The sequence below is a fragment of the Gossypium hirsutum genome, chromosome A12 (genome assembly GCF_007990345.1).
Source record: "Gossypium hirsutum isolate 1008001.06 chromosome A12, Gossypium_hirsutum_v2.1, whole genome shotgun sequence".
NCBI classification, from domain to species: domain Eukaryota; kingdom Viridiplantae; phylum Streptophyta; class Magnoliopsida; order Malvales; family Malvaceae; genus Gossypium; species Gossypium hirsutum.
In genome coordinates, this window is record NC_053435.1 from 49944671 (window position 1) to 49964110 (window position 19440).

The 19440-nt window shown below is 39.9% G+C and overlaps 1 protein-coding gene across 1 annotated transcript; it reads left to right on the forward strand.

Annotated features, from left to right (window-relative positions):
- Positions 1-16603: 16603 nt before the first annotated feature.
- LOC107952380 (uncharacterized) lies at positions 16604-18012 on the forward strand. Its single transcript, XM_016887641.1, has 3 exons — positions 16604-16877; positions 17127-17573; positions 17735-18012. Exons 1-3 carry the CDS (start codon positions 16604-16606, stop codon positions 18010-18012), a joined length of 999 nt encoding a protein of 332 aa, XP_016743130.1.
- Positions 18013-19440: the final 1428 nt, after the last annotated feature.

Sequence of the window (19440 nt, forward strand, 5' to 3'; positions counted from 1 at the left end):
GGCAAAACAACGCCCGTGTCCCTCACACGGCCTAGCATACGCCCGTGTGATTTTAGTGAGCATTCTGTTTATGACATCATATACAAATTTGAGGCACACACCCGTGGCCAGAGGCTGTGTCCTCCACACGGTTGAGATACATGGTCGTGTCTCTGCCCGTGTGTTTACTACCATGCAAGTTAACCTAAAATTCAAGGTGCAGGGGACACACGGCCGAATGACAAACCCATGGGGCTGATCGTGTGTCACACAGGGCCTAGACACATACCCGAACGTTTACCCGTGTGGACCATTTGGAGGCTACTCTCCAAGCCATTGGTCACCCTTAAACAATCATACACTTCTATATGTTCAATGGCATATCCCATGATATATTTAGACACTTAAACATGCAACATTATAGCATCACTATGACTCATTTTTCATACTAGACCATTAGTATTCACACAACTTATCTTTTAGTCATTCCACACCAATTTCATGGTTTACCATACTCCTTATTATGATTCCATTATGAGTGCTAAATCATGCGACCACTTACTAGCAATTGAATCGTCATCTATCAACCAACATATACACATCTTAGTATGCATATAAAGATAAATTTAGGGATACATCCCAATCATTAATATGGACCAAATCACATGGCCACATACAAAATAATCAATGCCCAAATGAGCCATTATACTTGGCTACTTCAACATGACACATATACACAAAATAGACAAGTTTCCTATACATGCCATGACCAATATAATTAACCCTTTTTATACCCAAATTTCTTGAAGATAGTGTGATTAGAGCTCCGACGTCCCCTGATCCTTCGAGCTAGCTTGACGTATCTACAGAAAAGGGAAAAGAGAGGAGGGTAAGCTATAAAGCTTAGTAAGTACACATAAAAATAATCGACATTTTGCAACTATTGAATATCTAAGCATAATTGCTTATCCATTATGATACTTTTCTGTAAGTCATAAATATACTTACCTTCCCTATTCATATGTACATGCTTATCCAAATACATGTCTTTTCATATACTAAGTTCTCATGGGGTTTTAGTACGTACCTGTGCCATACCGCACACACATGGCCTACTTAAATTTTACCTTCGGAATTCATACTACGTTACCCGTTGAACACTTGGAATATGATTCAGAGACACGGAACGAATGCACCGAAGTGCCTGAACGTAGCCTTGGCTACCTGACAGAAAGTGTACTAAAGTGCCTCATATCACAGAATCACATGTCACTGTCAACGGGGCTACTGAAAGAGCTAAGAGAGTATCCGAACACAACTCGGGATACCCAACACTCGGACCTTAGCATGTATCACATATTAAATGAGCTCATAACAAACATGACCATCCTAGTAACATGTCACTTGTATCCTCAACTATTCCTAAGGGTCAAACGGGATTTTAGACTTCTAGACCTTTACCGAACATACTCACATAATGGTTTCTTTCTCATTGCCAACGTCTCATAATCACATAGCAAAGCATCAGAACATGTTATATTGTCAACATAGTCAAATAAGCATATTAAGCATACATATATCAATAAATCATTTAATAACAATAATTAATGTATTTATTTGCATATGTACTTACCTCGGTACAAAATATTAGAAATGAGCCTAAACCTCATAAACCTTGCTCTTTCCTAGATCAAGGCCCTTATCTCGATTTTCTTGATCTATAATGCCAAATTTAGCTCGTTTAATACATACATTACTCAAAATGACCCAAAATTCATACTTGGGTAAAATTACTATTTTACCCCTATACTTTCCTATATTTACAATTTAGGCCCTAGGTTCGGATAATACAATGTATGGGATTTCTTGGTTACCCAAGCCTGACCAAACATTTTTCATGTTCATAACAGCCCACATTTTTCCTTCATTTCATATTTTTCTACCCTTTAAATATTGTTTTATAATGAGCTTGGAAAGCTTGAAAACCCTAGCTATGGAGAACCCTGATTTTTGGCAGCAACATGGAGAATATGAGCTAATTTTTGGCTTATTTTTCCATTTTATTTATTTATAAACCAAATGACCAAAATGCCCTTAAAGCCTCTCCTTCAAATTTTTCCATGCAAGCCCATTTTTGTCCAAAAACTTAGAAATTAGGTAAATTGCTCTTTAAGACCTCCTAATTAATAATCCATATACAAATTGCTTGTAGAACACAAATTTTGCAATTTATTCAATTTAATCCCTAATTTCCAATTGAATACCTTATACTAAGAATTTCTTCATGAAACTTTAACACATGCATATATTCATATTCTAAACCTCTTAACAATCATAAAATAAATATTTTAATGTCAGATTTGTGGTCCCAAAACCACTATTCTAACTAAGCCCTATTTTGGGATGTTACACCGTGTGTTTACTACCATGCATACTGACTTGTAAATTTGAAGTGCAAGGGGCACACGGCCAGACTCCACGCCGGTGGGGCAGACCATGTGTCACACACGGTCTAGACACATGCCCGTGTGTCTGCCCGTGTGGACAAAAATAAGGCTATTTACCAAGCCTCTTTGCTACCCTTACTTTCACTAACTTACACAAGATCAACTAAATCTATACAAGCATAACATATATATAACCAAATCAGCCACAATCATTGGAAATTTGCATCAAGTGCATCTAATACTAATTAATATTAGCCAACGTTAATGGCCTATACACAATGTTATCACATTCATCATAAGAGCCAACACTTGTGGCTAATCGAAGAAGACACTAAACCAAAGATTCGATCCCTATTCATGCCAAAATTACAACATTTAAATTAACTATACCAAAAGCTTCAAGTGATAGTGTTATCAATGCCTCTGACGTCCCTTGATCTCTGATACGAGCTTGACAGTACTATAACAAAATGGAAAGGAAGGGAGTAAGCATAAAGCTTAGTAAGTACATATATGCAAATAATGTATAAGTAGGAACTCCTTCGTTAGATGATAATTTATTAAACTTGAAGGGTGTATATCATTTAGACCACTCGATATTACTTTTCACTTCATTTACGCATACTTGCTACATCTCATCACATAATAAGGCCTTATTCATAAGTTTAGTACATATACCTGTAATCACCCGTAAAATAACTCAAGTTCATTCTCTCTAATGACATACCTCATTGGCATTATCACCAACTCACTTTTTGAGTTACCCATTACACACTCAGAATACTAATGGATATACAGGAAGTTCGCACCTAAGTGCCATATAAGTAGCCAGAGCTACCTCATACTATGTAATTCTTGCATTTTGAGCTACTCTCGGGCCTTTTTACCAAGTCAGTACCCGGACCCTATAGCACTATCATGTAACACCTGCTCATCAAGTGTAACACCCCGAACCCGAGACCGACACCGGAGTCGGACACGAGATGTTAACAAACTTTGAAAAATTTTTCCAGACACTGCCCAGTCTGAGTACTAGTCGCTTCAAAAATCATATCTTGAGTTTCACAATCAAAAATCAGTTTTGTGATTTTTCCCTGAAACTAGACTCATGTCCCCACCTATGGATTTTTTTCTAGAATTTTTGGTCGGGCCAACTAGTACAGTTTATTAGTCAAAGTCTCCCATGTTACAGGGGTCGACTACACTGACCTTTTCCCATTACGACTGGGATATCTCTCTGCACAGAGCTTCAATACTGATGCCGTTTGTTTCTATGGAAACTAGACTCAGAGAGGAATCCATACATATATGGTATGACCCCTAATTATCTCTGGTCAATTTATAGTGAATTTCCAAAGGCGGAACAGTGAATCCAGAAACTGTTCTGGCCCTGTTCCACAAGAACCCGAATATCTCTTTCTGTACTGTTCCTATAATTGTTTCGTTACTTCCATATGAAAGTAGATTCATCAAGGTTCGATTACATAATTTATTCACTATTTAATTCCACTCGTACGAATTCTTGTGATTTTTCCAATCCACACCACTGCTGCTATCAGCTTCTGTTTTCAAAGTGAACCTTACCTAATTTGGGGTTTCATGGACCAACTAGGGCCTTGTCATACATAAGCCCACATATGATCATACTTAGCCATTCTAGTGGCTGATCATTTGCTCAACACTTCCATTCCAACATAGTTACATCATGAAACCATCTATACATTCATAAATACGAATGGTCTAATGCTATACTCCACTTCTACAAGCCATCTTCGCATGGCTGTACACTTATACATTTCATAAAGTACTCGAAAGACAACAATGGGTAGTCCTATACATGCCATAACAAAATTCAACCAAAATAGTACCCAAAAGAGCCTTTGATAGTGTGGGCGACTTCGACTTCAAGATCCCGAGTCCGATAGCTGGAGAACCAAAAATCTATAAAACAGAGGAGCAATGTAACGAGTAAGCAATTTATGCTTAGTAAGTTTGAGCAAGGAATTCCAGCATGCACAAAGAATAGCACACATTTAGCTAAACGGAATATTTCATAATACGCAATTTACCGATATCAAACTTGCTTCACAACATTAACAACCATTATGTACATACACAATAAACTAACTTGGCCGAAGGCCGGTAGCTCGTTTATCAACTGAGCGAACATTTATTTGTAAGGGCTCGATTAAATTCAACACATACGTAACATATCCCCATATTGGGATGTTTTTCGAGTATTCGCTGGAATTTTACAGCAAGCTCATTCATTACCAAATCACGTACCTTCGGGATTTAACCGGATATAGCTCCTCGTTCAAATGCCTTCGGGACATAGCCCGGTTTTAGTAACTCACACAATGCCTTGGGGACATAACCCGGATTTAACAACTCGCACGAATTCCTTCGGGACTTAACCCGGATTTAATAACTCGCACGAATGCCTTCGGGACTTAACCCGGATTTAATAACTCGCACGAATGCCTTCGGGACTTAACCCGGATTTAGTATCTCGCACAAAGGCCTTCGGATCTTAATCCGGATATATTCACTTAGCACAAAGCCTTCGGGACTTAGCCCGGACAGCATTCAATTAATCATGCACATCTAACAATAATTCATAGCACATTCATATTTCATTTTCGTTTACGAAACTCAAACACAAGGCACATATTGTCCTTGCACATTCGGCTCAATAGCCACACATAGAGCATGATTTAATCACATCGAAATTTAAGCTCTCTTACTCAAGAACTTACCTCGGGTGTTGTCGAACGATTCCGCTAGCTATTCAACCACTTTTTCCTTCCCTTTATCGGTTTTATTTCCCCTTTGCTCTTGAGCTTAATCAAACAAATAAATTGATTTCATCATTTTAGGCATCAAAAGATGAACACAAGGCACTTAGCCCATATTTATACATTAGACATTAAAGTCTCATACATGCAAAAATCATGCATCAACACCACATATTAGCTAATTTCTTGCCCTTGACCGAATATGCATGTCCATTTTTGGGGTCGATTTCAACACTTAATACACACATGTACACACTAGTAAAGCATCCTCCCCCTTTTCATCAATTTAACACATGCATTGCTCATTAACATGCAAAGTTACATTCGGCCTTAGCACACATCTTGCTAGCCGATTCTTCTCCATTTAGCAACCAATGCACATATGTGCTCACACAACAAAAAATGCTAAAAAGGAGGTTCAAGAATCATCAAGCCATCATCACATGCATCATTAACCAGCTTCATATTTTGCATGCAATGGCATTAACACAACCTCCACCTAGGCCGAATCTTAACTCATCCTCATGCCTCATCACCACAACATCAAACATCAACCAAGAATGATTCATCCATGGTCAAGTGCCATTTCCATCACATAGCAAGATTTAGACCATGGGTTAGGTAGAACTCAAGCAAACAACTAAAACATGCATGCCTCTCATGGAACATCATCAAACATACCTTAGCCTAGCTACATGCATGGCCGAATCTCTTCACCTTTCTTCTTCTTTCCTCCTTAAAATTTTTGGCCAAGGATGAACCAAAGGATGAGAAAATTTTTCTTTGTTTTTCTTTCTAGTTTTTGGCAAGCATGAAGATGAGAAAAGGATGAACAAAATTCCCCCTTTCTCTTGTTTAGCTCACGGCAATGGGGGGACAAACACCACACACACATTTTTTTTCTTTTGTTTTCCATTTCTTTATTACCCATACTCCTTATTTTATTCTTCCACTAACAAAACATGTTTCATGACATGTTTTGCCCATCCTTCCTTGTCATGGCCGGCCACTACTCATTAGGGGGGAATTTGACATGCAAGTCCCCCCTTTGTCCACATGCACTAGTAGGTCCTCACACATTGACCTATCACATTTTAGAATTTTCTCACATAAGTCCTATTGACTAAATTCACATGAAATCAACCAAATTGAAGCTTGAAATTTTCACACATTCATAATTACATATTCTACACAATAAGTATCACATTCAAACATTTCGGTGACTCGGTTTAGCGGTCCCGAAACCACTTCTCGACTAGGGTCAACTTTGGGATGTCACAACTCTCCCCCACTTAAGAAATTTTCGTCCTCGAAAATCTTACCGGTAAATAGGTTTGGGTATCGTTCTTTCATCGAGCTCTCGGTCTCCCAAGTAGCTTCCTCGATCCCGAGTTTGAGCCATAACACCTTTACTAGCGGAACTCTTTTGTTTCGCAACTCCTTCACTTCACGAGCTAGGATACGCATCGGTTCTTCTTCATAGCTCATGTCGACTTGAATTTCAACCTCCGATGGGCTAATTATGTGCGATGGATCAGATCGATAGCGTCGAAGCATCGAAACATGAAAGACGTCATGAATCTTTTCAAGCTCCGGGGGCAAAATCAATCTATACGCAACCGGACCAACTCGTTCGGAGATTTCGTACGGCCCAATGAATCTTGGGCTCAACTTGCCCTTACGGCCGAACCTGAGTATCTTTTTCCAAGGTGAAACCTTAAGGAACACTTTGTCTCCCACCTGATACTCGATGCCTTTTCGTTTCAAATCTGCGTACGATTTCTGACGATCCGTGGATACCTTCAGACTTTCACGGATTACCTTTACTTTCTGTTCAGCATCTCTAATCAAATCAACTCCGAAAATTTTGCTTTCACCGAGCTCGATCCAAAACAATGGTGTACGGCATTTACGACCGTACAAAGCCTCATAAGGTGCCATCTTAATACTTGATTGAAAACTATTGTTGTAAGCGAATTCAATCAAAGGTAAATACCGTTCCCATGAACTACTGAACTCGAGGATGCAACATCTCAACATATCCTCAAGTATCTGAATTATCCGCTCGGATTGACCATCGGTTTGGGGGTGAAAAGCAGTGCTAAAATGCAGCTTAGTACCTAGAGCTTCTTGCAATTTCTTCCAAAATCGTGAGGTGAATCTCGGATCTCTATCCGACACGATAGAAACAGGTACCCCGTGTAATCTCACAATTTGATAAACGTACAATTCAGCTAGTTTATCTAATGAAAAATCCATACGTACGGGGATGAAATGAGCCGACTTAGTCAGTCTATCAACAATAACCCATATCGCAACCCTCTTACTTGCTGACAAGGGCAGTCCGGACACAAAGTCCATTGTGACTCGATCCCATTTCCACTCGGGTATCATGATCGGCTGGAGTAATCCTGAAAGCACTTGATGTTCCGCTTTCACTTGTTGACATATAAAACATCTCGAAACAAAGTCGGAGATGTCCCGTTTCATACCATGCCACCAAAATTGACGTTTCAAATCGTTGTACATTTTCGTACTCCCCGGGTGAATTGACATTCGGCTACAATGGGCTTCGTTCAGAATCATCGAAATGAGTTCCGAATTCCTTGGAACACACAAACGATTTCTGATCCTCAAACAATCATCATCATCAATTTGAAACTCCGATTCCTCGTTCAGAAAACACTTAGCCCGTTTTGCAACCAATTCATCATCGACTTTCTGAGCTTCACGAATTTGGTGAGTCAATAATGGTTTAGCTTTTAATTCAGCTACTAACACACTGTCTGGTAGAACAGACAAATGCACGTTCATCGCTCGTAAAGCAAACAATGACTTCCGGCTTAAGGCGTCCGCAACCACGTTAGCCTTTCCCGGGTGGTAATCAATGACAAGCTCGTAATCTTTCAACAACTCAAGCCAACGTCTTTGTCGCAGATTCAAGTCTCGTTGAGTCATCAAATATTTGAGACTTTTGTGATCCGAAAATACATGGCACTTCTCACCAAACAGATAATGTCGCCATATTTTTAAAGCAAACACGATGGCAGCTAGTTCGAGATCATGGGTCGGATAATTCCTCTCGTGTGGCTTCAATTGTCTCGACGCATAGGCTACGACTCGACCTTCTTGCATCAATACGCAACCCAACCCAAGTAGGGATGCGTCACTATAAATGACAAACTCTTTACCTGATTCGGGTTGCACCAAAATTGGAGCTTCAGTCAAATGAGTTTTCAGTTGGTTGAAACTTTTCTGACATTTCTCCGTCCACTCGAACTTAACATCCTTTTGAAGTAGCTTCGTCATTGGTGTGGCTATCATCGAGAAACCTTTCACAAATCGTCGGTAATAACCGGCGAGCCCCAAAAAGCTCCGAACTTCAGTAATATTTCTCGGAGGTTTCCAGTCAAGTATGGCTGAAATTTTGTTCGGGTCAACTCGAATACCCGACGCGGATACCACATGACCCAAGAAGCTAACCTCTCTTAACCAGAACTCACACTTACTGAACTTAGCATATAACTGCTTATCCCGCAAAATTTGCAGCACTAGCCTCAGATGCCCAGCATGTTCGGTCTCATCTCTTGAATAGACCAAAATGTCATCAATGAACACAACTACGAACTGATCCAAATACGGTCTGAAGATCCGATTCATCAAATCCATAAATACCGCAGGGGCATTAGTGAGCCCAAACGGCATCACTAAGAATTCGTAGTGACCATATCTCGTTCTGAAGGCAGTTTTGGGAATATCTGGATCTCGAATTCGCAACTGATAATAGCCCGATCTCAAATCTATTTTTGAGAACACTGAGGCTCCCTTCAGTTGGTCGAACAAATCATCGATGCACGGCAACGGATATTTGTTCTTTATCGTCACTTTATTCAGCTGACGATAGTCAATGCACAACCTCATGGTTCCGTCCTTCTTTTTCACGAATAATACTGGTACACCCCAAGGTGAGAAACTTGGTCGAGCGAAACCTCTATCCGTCAGTTCTTGCAACTGAGCTTTCAACTCTTTTAACTCAGTTGGTGCCATACGATACGGAGCTATCGAAATCGGCGTAGTCCCAGGTACAAGCTCAATACCAAACTCTACCTCCCGAACAGGTGGTAAACCCGGTAATTCTTCCGGAAAAACATCCGGGTATTCACAAACCACCGGCACAGATTCGGGTTTCTTTTCTAATTCTTTGTCATCAAGCACATATGCAAGGTATGCTTCGCACCCTTTTCTTACATATTTCTGTGCCAACATTGCTGATATTACAGCTGGCATCCCCTCCAAGTCCGCAGACTAAATTCGGACTACTTCGTTATTTGCGCACCTCAAATCAATAGTCTTGCTCTTGCAATTCACAATCGCATCATGCGCGGTCAACCAATCCAACCCAAGGATAACATCAAATTCATCAAACGGCAAAAGCATCAAGTCCGCTGGAAAACAGGAACCTCGAATTTCCAGGGGACATTTCTTACACACTTTGTCGACAAGCACGTAACGACCCAAGGGATTTGACACCCGAATTACGAACTCAGTAGACTCAATAGGTAAAGTCTTACTGGATGCTAAGGTTTCACATATGTAAGAATGAGTAGAACCGGGGTCAATCAAAGCAATTACATTAGTATCAAAGAGGGTGAATGTACCGGTAATAACATCAGGCGAAGAAGCATCCTCGCGGGCACGTATAGCATAAGCTCTAGCAGGCGCACGGGCTTCGGATCTGGTTATATCATCTCTAGATCCTCTCTGACCACCACCAGCATTGCCCATATTTCCAGATGGTCTACCTCGAGCAGTGGTAGCACCCGGTCTCCCACTCTGATTTGCATTCTGTCCCGACAACCTCGGGCAATCTTTAATGAAGTGGTCCACTGATCCGCATTTGTAACAGGAGCGGTCAGGAAATCTACAACTCCCCGAATGCCATTTACCGCAATATCGGCATTTCGTCCTGTCTCGACGTTCATTCCCAACACTGGCGACCGAAGTGCCTCGTGTACCCACAGGGGTCGATCACGATCTCGTCCAAAAAGGCCCGAAGTGCCTCTAAACTGGCCCGCATCATCTCGAAATCTCTTCGATGTCTGTTGAAGAGACCTCCCCGAGGATGTTTTACGAAACTCTCCAGTTCCCTCATCAACTCTTTGCTTTTCTTTTCTAAGCTCTTCGGCTTTACAAGCTCGTTCAACAAGTACCACGAACTCTTGTATTTCAAGAACGCCAACGAACATTTTTATATCTTCATTCAGCCCATCCTCGAAGCGTTTACACATAACAGCTTCGGACGAAACACATTCCCGAGCGTATTTGCTAAGTCTAACAAATTTTCGCTCGTAATCAGTAACCGACATGGAGCCTTGCTTAAGCTCAAGAAATTCCTTCCATTTTTGATCAACAAATCTCTGACTGATATACTTTTTCCGAAACTCAGTTTGGAAAAACTCCCAAGTTACTTGCTCTCGGGGCACAATAGAAGTCAGAGTACTCCACCAATAGTAGGCAGAATCACGTAGCAAGGAGATAGCACACTTTAGGCATTCATCGGGTGTGCAAGATAGCTCATCGAGTACCCGGATAGTGTTGTCCAGCCAAAATTCAGCTTGCTCGGCATCATCGCTATCCATAGCCTTAAATTCAGTAGCCCCATGTTTTCGGATTCTGTCAACTGGGGCTTATGTGACCTTATTTGGTCCGTTACCGGCGGTATTGTAGGTGCGGGGGTAGTATTTGTTCGGGAATGGAGGTTGTGGAACAGCCATATTAGTTCGAATGTATTGGTTAAACCAATCATTCATCACGCTATAGAATGCTTGTCTAGCTTCATCATTCTGATTACTAGCATTAGGTTGAGAGTTTGCCGGCACTGTCCCTTGTGCGGGAGCAGGCGCTACACTCTCAAGATCATCAGCTACCTCTCGGTCACGATCGGGATCCATTACTATAAATAAACACATTTACAATTGTCGGAAATCACCACACTATCAAGTAATCACATAAAATGGCATGTATAGCTAGACCCAAAACATTACGGTAGTCCTAGAATCGACTAAACCGTAGCTCTGATACCAATAAAATGTAACACCCCGAACCCGAGACCGACACCGGAGTCGGACACGAGATGTTAACAAACTTTGAAAAATTTTTCCAGACACTGCCCAGTCTGAGTACTAGTCGCTTCAAAAATCATATCTTGAGTTTCACAACTCAAAAATCAGTTTTGTGATTTTTCCCTGAAACTAGACTCATGTCCCCACCTATGGATTTTTTTCTAGAATCTTTGGTCGGGCCAACTAGTACAGTTTATTAGTCAAAGTCTCCCATGTTACAGGGGTCGACTACACTGACCTTTTCCCATTACGACTGGGATATCTCTCTGCACAGAGCTTCAATACTGATTCCGTTTGTTTCTATGGAAACTAGACTCAGAGAGGAATCCATACATATATGGTATGACCCCTAATTATCTCTGGTCAATTTATAGTGAATTTCCAAAGGCGGAACAGTGAATCCAGAAACTGTTCTGGCCCTGTTCCACAAGAACCCGAATATCTCTTTCTGTACTGTTCCTATAATTGTTTCGTTACTTCCATATGAAAGTAGATTCATCAAGGTTCGATTACATAATTTATTCACTATTTAATTCAACTCCTACGAATTCTTGTGATTTTTCCAATCCACACCACTGCTGCTATCAGCTTCTGTTTTCAAAGTGAACCTTACCTAATTTGGGGTTTCATGGACCAACTAGGGCCTTGTCATACATAAGCCCACATATGATCATACTTAGCCATTCTAGTGGCTGATCATTTGCTCAACACTTCCATTCCAACATAGTTACATCATGAAACCATCTATACATTCATAAATACGAATGGTCTAATGCCATACTCCACTTCTACAAGCCATCTTCGCATGGCTGTACACTTATACATTTCATAAAGTACTCGAAAGACAACAATGGGTAGTCCTATACATGCCATAACAAAATTCAACCAAAATAGTACCCAAAAGAGCCTTTGATAGTGTGGGCGACTTCGACTTCAAGATCCCGAGTCCGATAGCTGGAGAACCAAAAATCTATAAAACAGAGGAGCAATGTAACGAGTAAGCAATTTATGCTTAGTAAGTTTGAGCAAGGAATTCCAGCATGCACAAAGAATAGCACACATTTAGCTAAACGGAATATTTCATAATACGCAATTTACCGATATCAAACTTGCTTCACAACATTAACAACCATTATGTACATACACAATAAACTAACTTGGCCGAAGGCCGGTAGCTCGTTTATCAACTGAGCGAACATTTATTTGTAAGGGCTCGATTAAATTCAACACATACGTAACATATCCCCATATTGGGATGTTTTTCGAGTATTCGCTGGAATTTTACAGCAAGCTCATTCATTACCAAATCACGTACCTTCGGGATTTAACCGGATATAGCTCCTCGTTCAAATGCCTTCGGGACATAGCCCGGTTTTAGTAACTCACACAATGCCTTCGGGACATAACCCGGATTTAACAACTCGCACGAATGCCTTCGGGACTTAACCCGGATTTAATAACTCGCACGAATGCCTTCGGGACTTAACCCGGATTTAATAACTCGCACGAATGCCTTCGGGACTTAACCCGAATTTAGTATCTCGCACAAAGGCCTTTGGATCTTAATCCGGATATATTCACTTAGCACAAAGCCTTCGGGACTTAGCCCGGACAGCATTCAATTAATCATGCACATCTAACAATAATTCATAGCACATTCATATTTCATTTTCGTTTACGAAACTCAAACACAAGGCACATATTGTCCTTGCACATTCGGCTCAATAGCCACACATAGAGCATGATTTAATCACATCGAAATTTAAGCTCTCTTACTCAAGAACTTACCTCGGGTGTTGTCGAACGATTCCGCTATCTATTCAACCACTTTTTCCTTCCCTTTATCGGTTTTATTTCCCCTTTGCTCTTGAGCTTAATCAAACAAATAAATTGATTTCATCATTTTAGGCATCAAAAGATGAACACAAGGCACTTAGCCCATATTTATACATTAGACATTAAAGTCTCATACATGCAAAAATCATGCATCAACACCACATATTAGTTAATTTCTTGCCCTTGACCGAATATGCATGTCCATTTTTGGGGTCGATTTCAACACTTAATACACACATGTACACACTAGTAAAGCATCCTCCCCCTTTTCATCAATTTAACACATGCATTGCTCATTAACATGCAAAGTTACATTCGGCCTTAGCACACATCTTGCTAGCCGATTCTTCTCCATTTAGCAACCAATGCACATATGTGCTCACACAACAAAAAATGCTAAAAAGGAGGTTCAAGAATCATCAAGCCATCATCACATGCATCATTAACCAGCTTCATATTTTGCATGCAATGGCATTAACACAACCTCCACCTAGGCCGAATCTTAACTCATCCTCATGCCTCATCACCACAACATCAAACATCAACCAAGAATGATTCATCCATGGTCAAGTGCCATTTCCATCACATAGCAAGATTTAGACCATGGGTTAGGTAGAACTCAAGCTAACAACTAAAACATGCATGCCTCTCATGGAACATCATCAAACATACCTTAGCCTAGCTACATGCATGGCCGAATCTCTTCACCTTTCTTCTTCTTTCCTCCTTAAAATTTTTGGCCAAGGATGAACCAAAGGATGAGAAAATTTTTCTTTGTTTTTCTTTCTAGTTTTTGGCAAGCATGAAGATGAGAAAAGGATGAACAAAATTCCCCCTTTCTCTTGTTTAGCTCACGGCAATGGGGGGACAAACACCACACACACATTTTTTTTTCTTTTGTTTTCCATTTCTTTATTACCCATACTCCTTATTTTATTCTTCCACTAACAAAACATGTTTCATGACATGTTTTGCCCATCCTTCCTTGTCATGGCCGGCCACTACTCATTAGGGGGGGAATTTGACATGCAAGTCCCCCCTTTGTCCACATGCACTAGTAGGTCCTTACACATTGACCTATCACATTTTAGAATTTTCTCACATAAGTCCTATTGACTAAATTCACATGAAATCAACCAAATTGAAGCTTGAAATTTTCACACATTCATAATTACATATTCTACACAATAAGTATCACATTCAAACATTTCGGTGACTCGGTTTAGCGGTCCCGAAACCACTTCCCGACTAGGGTCAACTTTGGGCTGTCACATTAAGCTACTCACACAGGTTTGTACACAGTCAACACTCGGATCAATATAGTGTTAACATGAAATGCTCGCTCAGCGAGTTACTCACAGGTTTAGTCCCGAAGCCATTACTCGAACCCACATTACTTATAACATATATCTTATGAACTCAGACACAACTCATGATTTCAGACCACATAGTTTCTCACGACCTACTTTGTGTGTCCTATACTATTCTTGAGGTTCAACGGGATTTCAAATCTAACCCGTTGTCATCGCACTTGCTCATAATGTAGGTTACTCTTATATCACATTATTTATACTTTCATGGAAACAAATGAGATTATGATACATGATAACAATAAAACATTTAAATATATATTATCAATACATTTAAAAGTAAGCTAGAATGACACATTATTTACATATGTACTTACCTCAGTACAAAATGATGGGAACGAGCTTAATCCTCGTAAACTTTGTTCTTTCCCCGACCAAGACCCGAATCAGGTTTCATTTGATCTAAAATGTCAAAATTTAGCTTATTTAACACTCAAATCATTCCAGTCAACTCAAGACTCATACTTTGGTAAAATGACCTTTTTGCCTTTAAACTTTGCAAAAAATAAGATTTTACCCCTAAGCTTGTAAATCGATTTTTATCAGATTTATTTAAATCTTAAGCCCCTCAAATTTCCCATTATTTCACAACATTACTATCTATTTTACAAACATTACAAAATGGTTCTTTTAGGTGTTTTCCATGAAAATCACTTTGCAAAAGTTGTTTATTTCACAACCATAACCCATATTCTTCCATAAAATTTCAGTTAACATCGCATAGGCTTTCATGGCAAAATCCTAGCCCTTAACCATTTTGCAAATAGTCCCCTCAATAGCTAGATTAAGCTTTAGGGGTCCTAAAAGTACAAAAATTTTCAAGAAAGACCATCAAAATCACTTACTTGCAAGGGTGAAGAGTGGCTGCAAATTTCAAATTTTCAAAACTCCTATTTTGCTGGTATTTTTGGTGGAGAAGAAGATGATATCTTTTTTTTCTCTTTCTTTTTTTTTATTTTATTCAATTAAGTCACCAAACACACCTAACATTTGACCTTTAACCTTTCTTGTCCCCTATGGCTGACCACTCTCCTAAAAAGGGTCTATTTGCACTTTAAAGACCCCCAATTAAGGTTCCTTAGCAATTTAACACCTTTGGCTAGTAAAACATTACCATTTATGCAATTTAGTCCTTTTTTACAATTAATTTCATAAACGCTAAAATTAGCTCACCAAAATTTTCATGTACTTAATTAATCATGCTATGACACTAAAATAATAATAAAAATAATTTCCCAACCTCAGATTTCTGGTCTTGAAACCACTGTTCTGACTAAGCCCAAAATCGGGCTATTACATGGCCCAAACGGCCGTGTGGATTATTAGGCCAGGCCATGTGGGCCACATGGGCAAAGGTTAACCTAGGCGTGTGAGCCACATGGGCATGTGAGCCCACCGGGCAATCCATATGAGCATGTGGGCCCATTTTTCTAAAATTTTCCCTAGGATTACACGGGTCGCTCCAATCGACTGTGGGCCTACTGTAGGGTCGGTAAGGGCTATTTAAACCCTATTTTGAATGTTATGATATTCTAGTAGACTGATTTGCAATAGTCAGAGATCGAAACTTCTAGAAAAAATTCTAAAGTTTTGATAATTTATGCATAAAACATCTATTAATAAATACTGGAACTAATGCATAAAATTTTATAATGTAGATAAAACCTGAAGCATACAATGAGCATTCGAGGAACTCGTGAACATGGCATTCAAGGTCATGGTAGAGGCGGTAGGGGGCTCGAGCTGAGTCTTCCTCTCTGGCCAGTATGTTGAACTTAGAAACAAGTGAGACACCAGTTTCGTCTACTACTAAAATTAGGTCTCAAAGTCACTCGGTTGGGGATGACGCACTGTCCCAAAGCCATGCTACGGATTTTGTAGAGGATTGATGGACCTCATTCTGTAGGTACAGGATTAAGGGCGCAGTCTCCTTGCTTTGCGACAAGGCATATCAATGGTGGTTGATGGTTGAGGAGGGTACTCAGTCTGATTGTCTGAATTGGGATTTCTTTAAGACCACCTTCTAGAGTAAGTACGTGGGGGAGAGCTATATGGATGATCATAGGCGTGAGTTCATGAACCTCATGCAAAGCGATAGATCAGTGACCGAGTATGAAGCTGAGTTTCTGAGGTTGTGTCGCTACGTTCAAGGCATGGTGGCATCTGAAAATGAGAGGTGCATCCACTTTGAGGACGGTTTGAGGAATAACTTAAGGGTTCTGATTGCTCCACAGAGGGATTGGGAGTTTGCATTTTTAGTTGAGGAGGCGAAGATCACCAAGGATGTTAACCGTGTGAAGCGCCAGGATAGGGATCGAGAGAGGGGTAAGAATAAGAGGGAATCAGAGCCCTCTAGTTCTATTCAAAGGCCTAAGAAAAAGGCCTGACCAGATGGGCCGATTAGAGTGGGGGCTCTTGTTGCTCCTATTAGGATTTAGTTGTGTGATGGTTGTGGTAGGCGTCATTCGGGCGAGTGTTGAACGAGGATAGGGGCTTGTTTGAGGTGTGGATCTTTAGAGCACCGTATTCAAAAGTGTCCACAAAGGGTTGATCAGATGCAATCTTTGGGTCTAGGTTCTGCGCAGCCTCAAAGGGTAGTTCAACAGCCACTAAGGGGTTATGGACAAGTTAGGGGTGGTAATGGTATGGGTCACGGGCAGAGAGCATCAGGTAGAGGTGCTGGTCAGATTGAGGTGAGGCAACCTGCACTGGTTTATACTGCACGGGACCGAGATGATAGAGATGCTCCTGATGTCATCATCGGTACATTCCTTATATTTGATGTGCCTTATACTGTTTTGATAAACATAGGTTCTACTCACTCCTATGTAGCTAGCACTGTATCTAAAGACCTGGGGATTCTTGTTAAGAGTATTTCTACTGAGATTACTGTACTAAGTCCATTGGGGCAGTCCGTTCGGGTTAGTAAACTCTATAGGGATGTTCTGTTAGTGATACAATGGGTTGTCTTTCTGGAAAATCTGATGGCGCTTCCTTTTGGAGAGTTCGATTTAATTCTAGGTATGGACTAGTTGGTTGAGCACCGAGTCAGTTTGAACTGCGCGTCTAAGAGGGTCATTCTGAGGACCAAGGATGATATGGAGATGGTTGTGTTTAGTAAGCGTCGAGATTATTTTTCCAATGTGATCTCACTATTGTGGTTGAAAACCTGGTTTAAAAAGGGTGTGAGGCATACTTGGCTTACGTTAGTGTTTCTGATTCGGGGGACTCTTTTATTCGGGATATCAAAATAGTAAAGGACTTTCTAGATGTCTTTCCTAAGGTGTTACAGGGTTTACCTCCAAATCGAGAAGTTGAGTTCAGAATTGAGCTTTTACCGGGTCTAGCTCTGAAGTCTATCACTCCATACCGTATGGCACCAAATGAGCTTACTGAGCTTAAGGCTCAACTTCAAGAACTTCTTGATTATGGTTTCATCTGTCCTAGTGTGTCTCCATAGGGGGCACCAGTTCTGTTTGTTAGGAAGAAGGATGGGACCATAAGGATGTGCATCGATTATCGGCAGTTGAATAAGTTAACTATGAAGAAAAAATATCCACTTCCCAGGATCGATGACTTATTCGATCAGTTTTAAGGGGTTTCAATATTCTCTAAGATAGATCTCCATTTTGGGTATCATCAGTTGAGGGTTAAAGAAGATGATGTTCATAAGACTGCATTTAAAACTCGTTATGGACATTACGAGTTACTAGTTATGCCTTTTAGTCTGACGAATGCTCCGGCTGCATTCATGGATCTGATTAACTGAGTTTTTCAGTAGTATCTGGATCAGTTCGTCATGGTTTTCATCGACAACATTCTAATGTACTCTAAGATGAAGGATGAACATGTTGAGCATCTTATGGTAGTGCTTCAGATACTACATGAGTAATAGCTCTACGCTAAAGTGTGAGTTCTAGTTGCGAGAGGTAACCTTTTTGGCGCATGTGGTCTCTGCTGAGGGATCTGTGTGCCAAATGATTATGATTTGAGGTAGTCAGTTCTGAGGGAGGTTGATGACGTCACTAACTAACTAAAATATGAAAAAGGTAAGTGCACCTATCAAATGGTAGTATAGCTACGGTAAGTCGTGAATATCGTATCCACGAGGACTAAAAGTACTAGTAATTACTATCTTTTTATTATCTACCCTATAAATTGAAGGAATTGTTTTAAACTCTAATTTTAACTAAACTAATTACTAAGCGACAAAGAGCAAATTGTAAAAATAATCGAAGAAAACTTATGAGTGAGACAATACCCAGGAAAGAATCCACCTAGACTTCACTCGTTATTTGAAATTTGAATTAAACGATTTATTCATTTGACTTGATTCGTAGAAATCCCTAAATTATATTAACATCTCTTTTGAGAATAAAAATAACTAACTCTAGGTTGATTAATTGAAATCTATTTCTAATTAAACCTCTATCGTCGCATTAACTCGATCTATGGATTTCCCTATTAGATTTTACTCTAATCTAGTAGATTTATGTCGCTCTATTTCTAAGGTTGCATGCAACTCCACTCTATTATGCGAGATCTACTCTTAGACAGGGACTTTTGCTCCACTGAATAAGTACATCAATCATGAATTAATATCCTAAAAACATTAAAAACATGAAATAAGAACACATAATTAAGATTAAGAACAAATATTTATCATGTAATTTAGACAAATCAAATAATAAGATCCATTTAAGTTTCATCTTCCCAAGGTATTTAGGGAATTTAGTTCATACTGTATGAGGAAAACATCTCAAAAATAGGAAAACAACAAAACATAAAGAAACCCAAAAACTTCGAGAGAAATTGAATGGAGATCTTCAGTCTTGAAGGAGATCCTGCTTTCGAGCTGAATCCGTTGGCTTTCTTTGAGTAATTTCTA

Bases quoted from the DNA above. Each gene is read 5' to 3' on its own strand.
- LOC107952380 (XM_016887641.1), top strand. From the start codon at position 16,604: ATGGATGATCATAGGCGTGAGTTCATGAACCTCATGCAAAGCGATAGA. The intron at 16,878-17,126 runs GTAAGAATAAGA...CTTTGGGTCTAG, and splicing joins GGATAGGGATCGAGAGAGGG to GTTCTGCGCAGCCTCAAAGG. The intron at 17,574-17,734 runs GTATGGACTAGT...TGGTTTAAAAAG, and splicing joins AGAGTTCGATTTAATTCTAG to GGTGTGAGGCATACTTGGCT.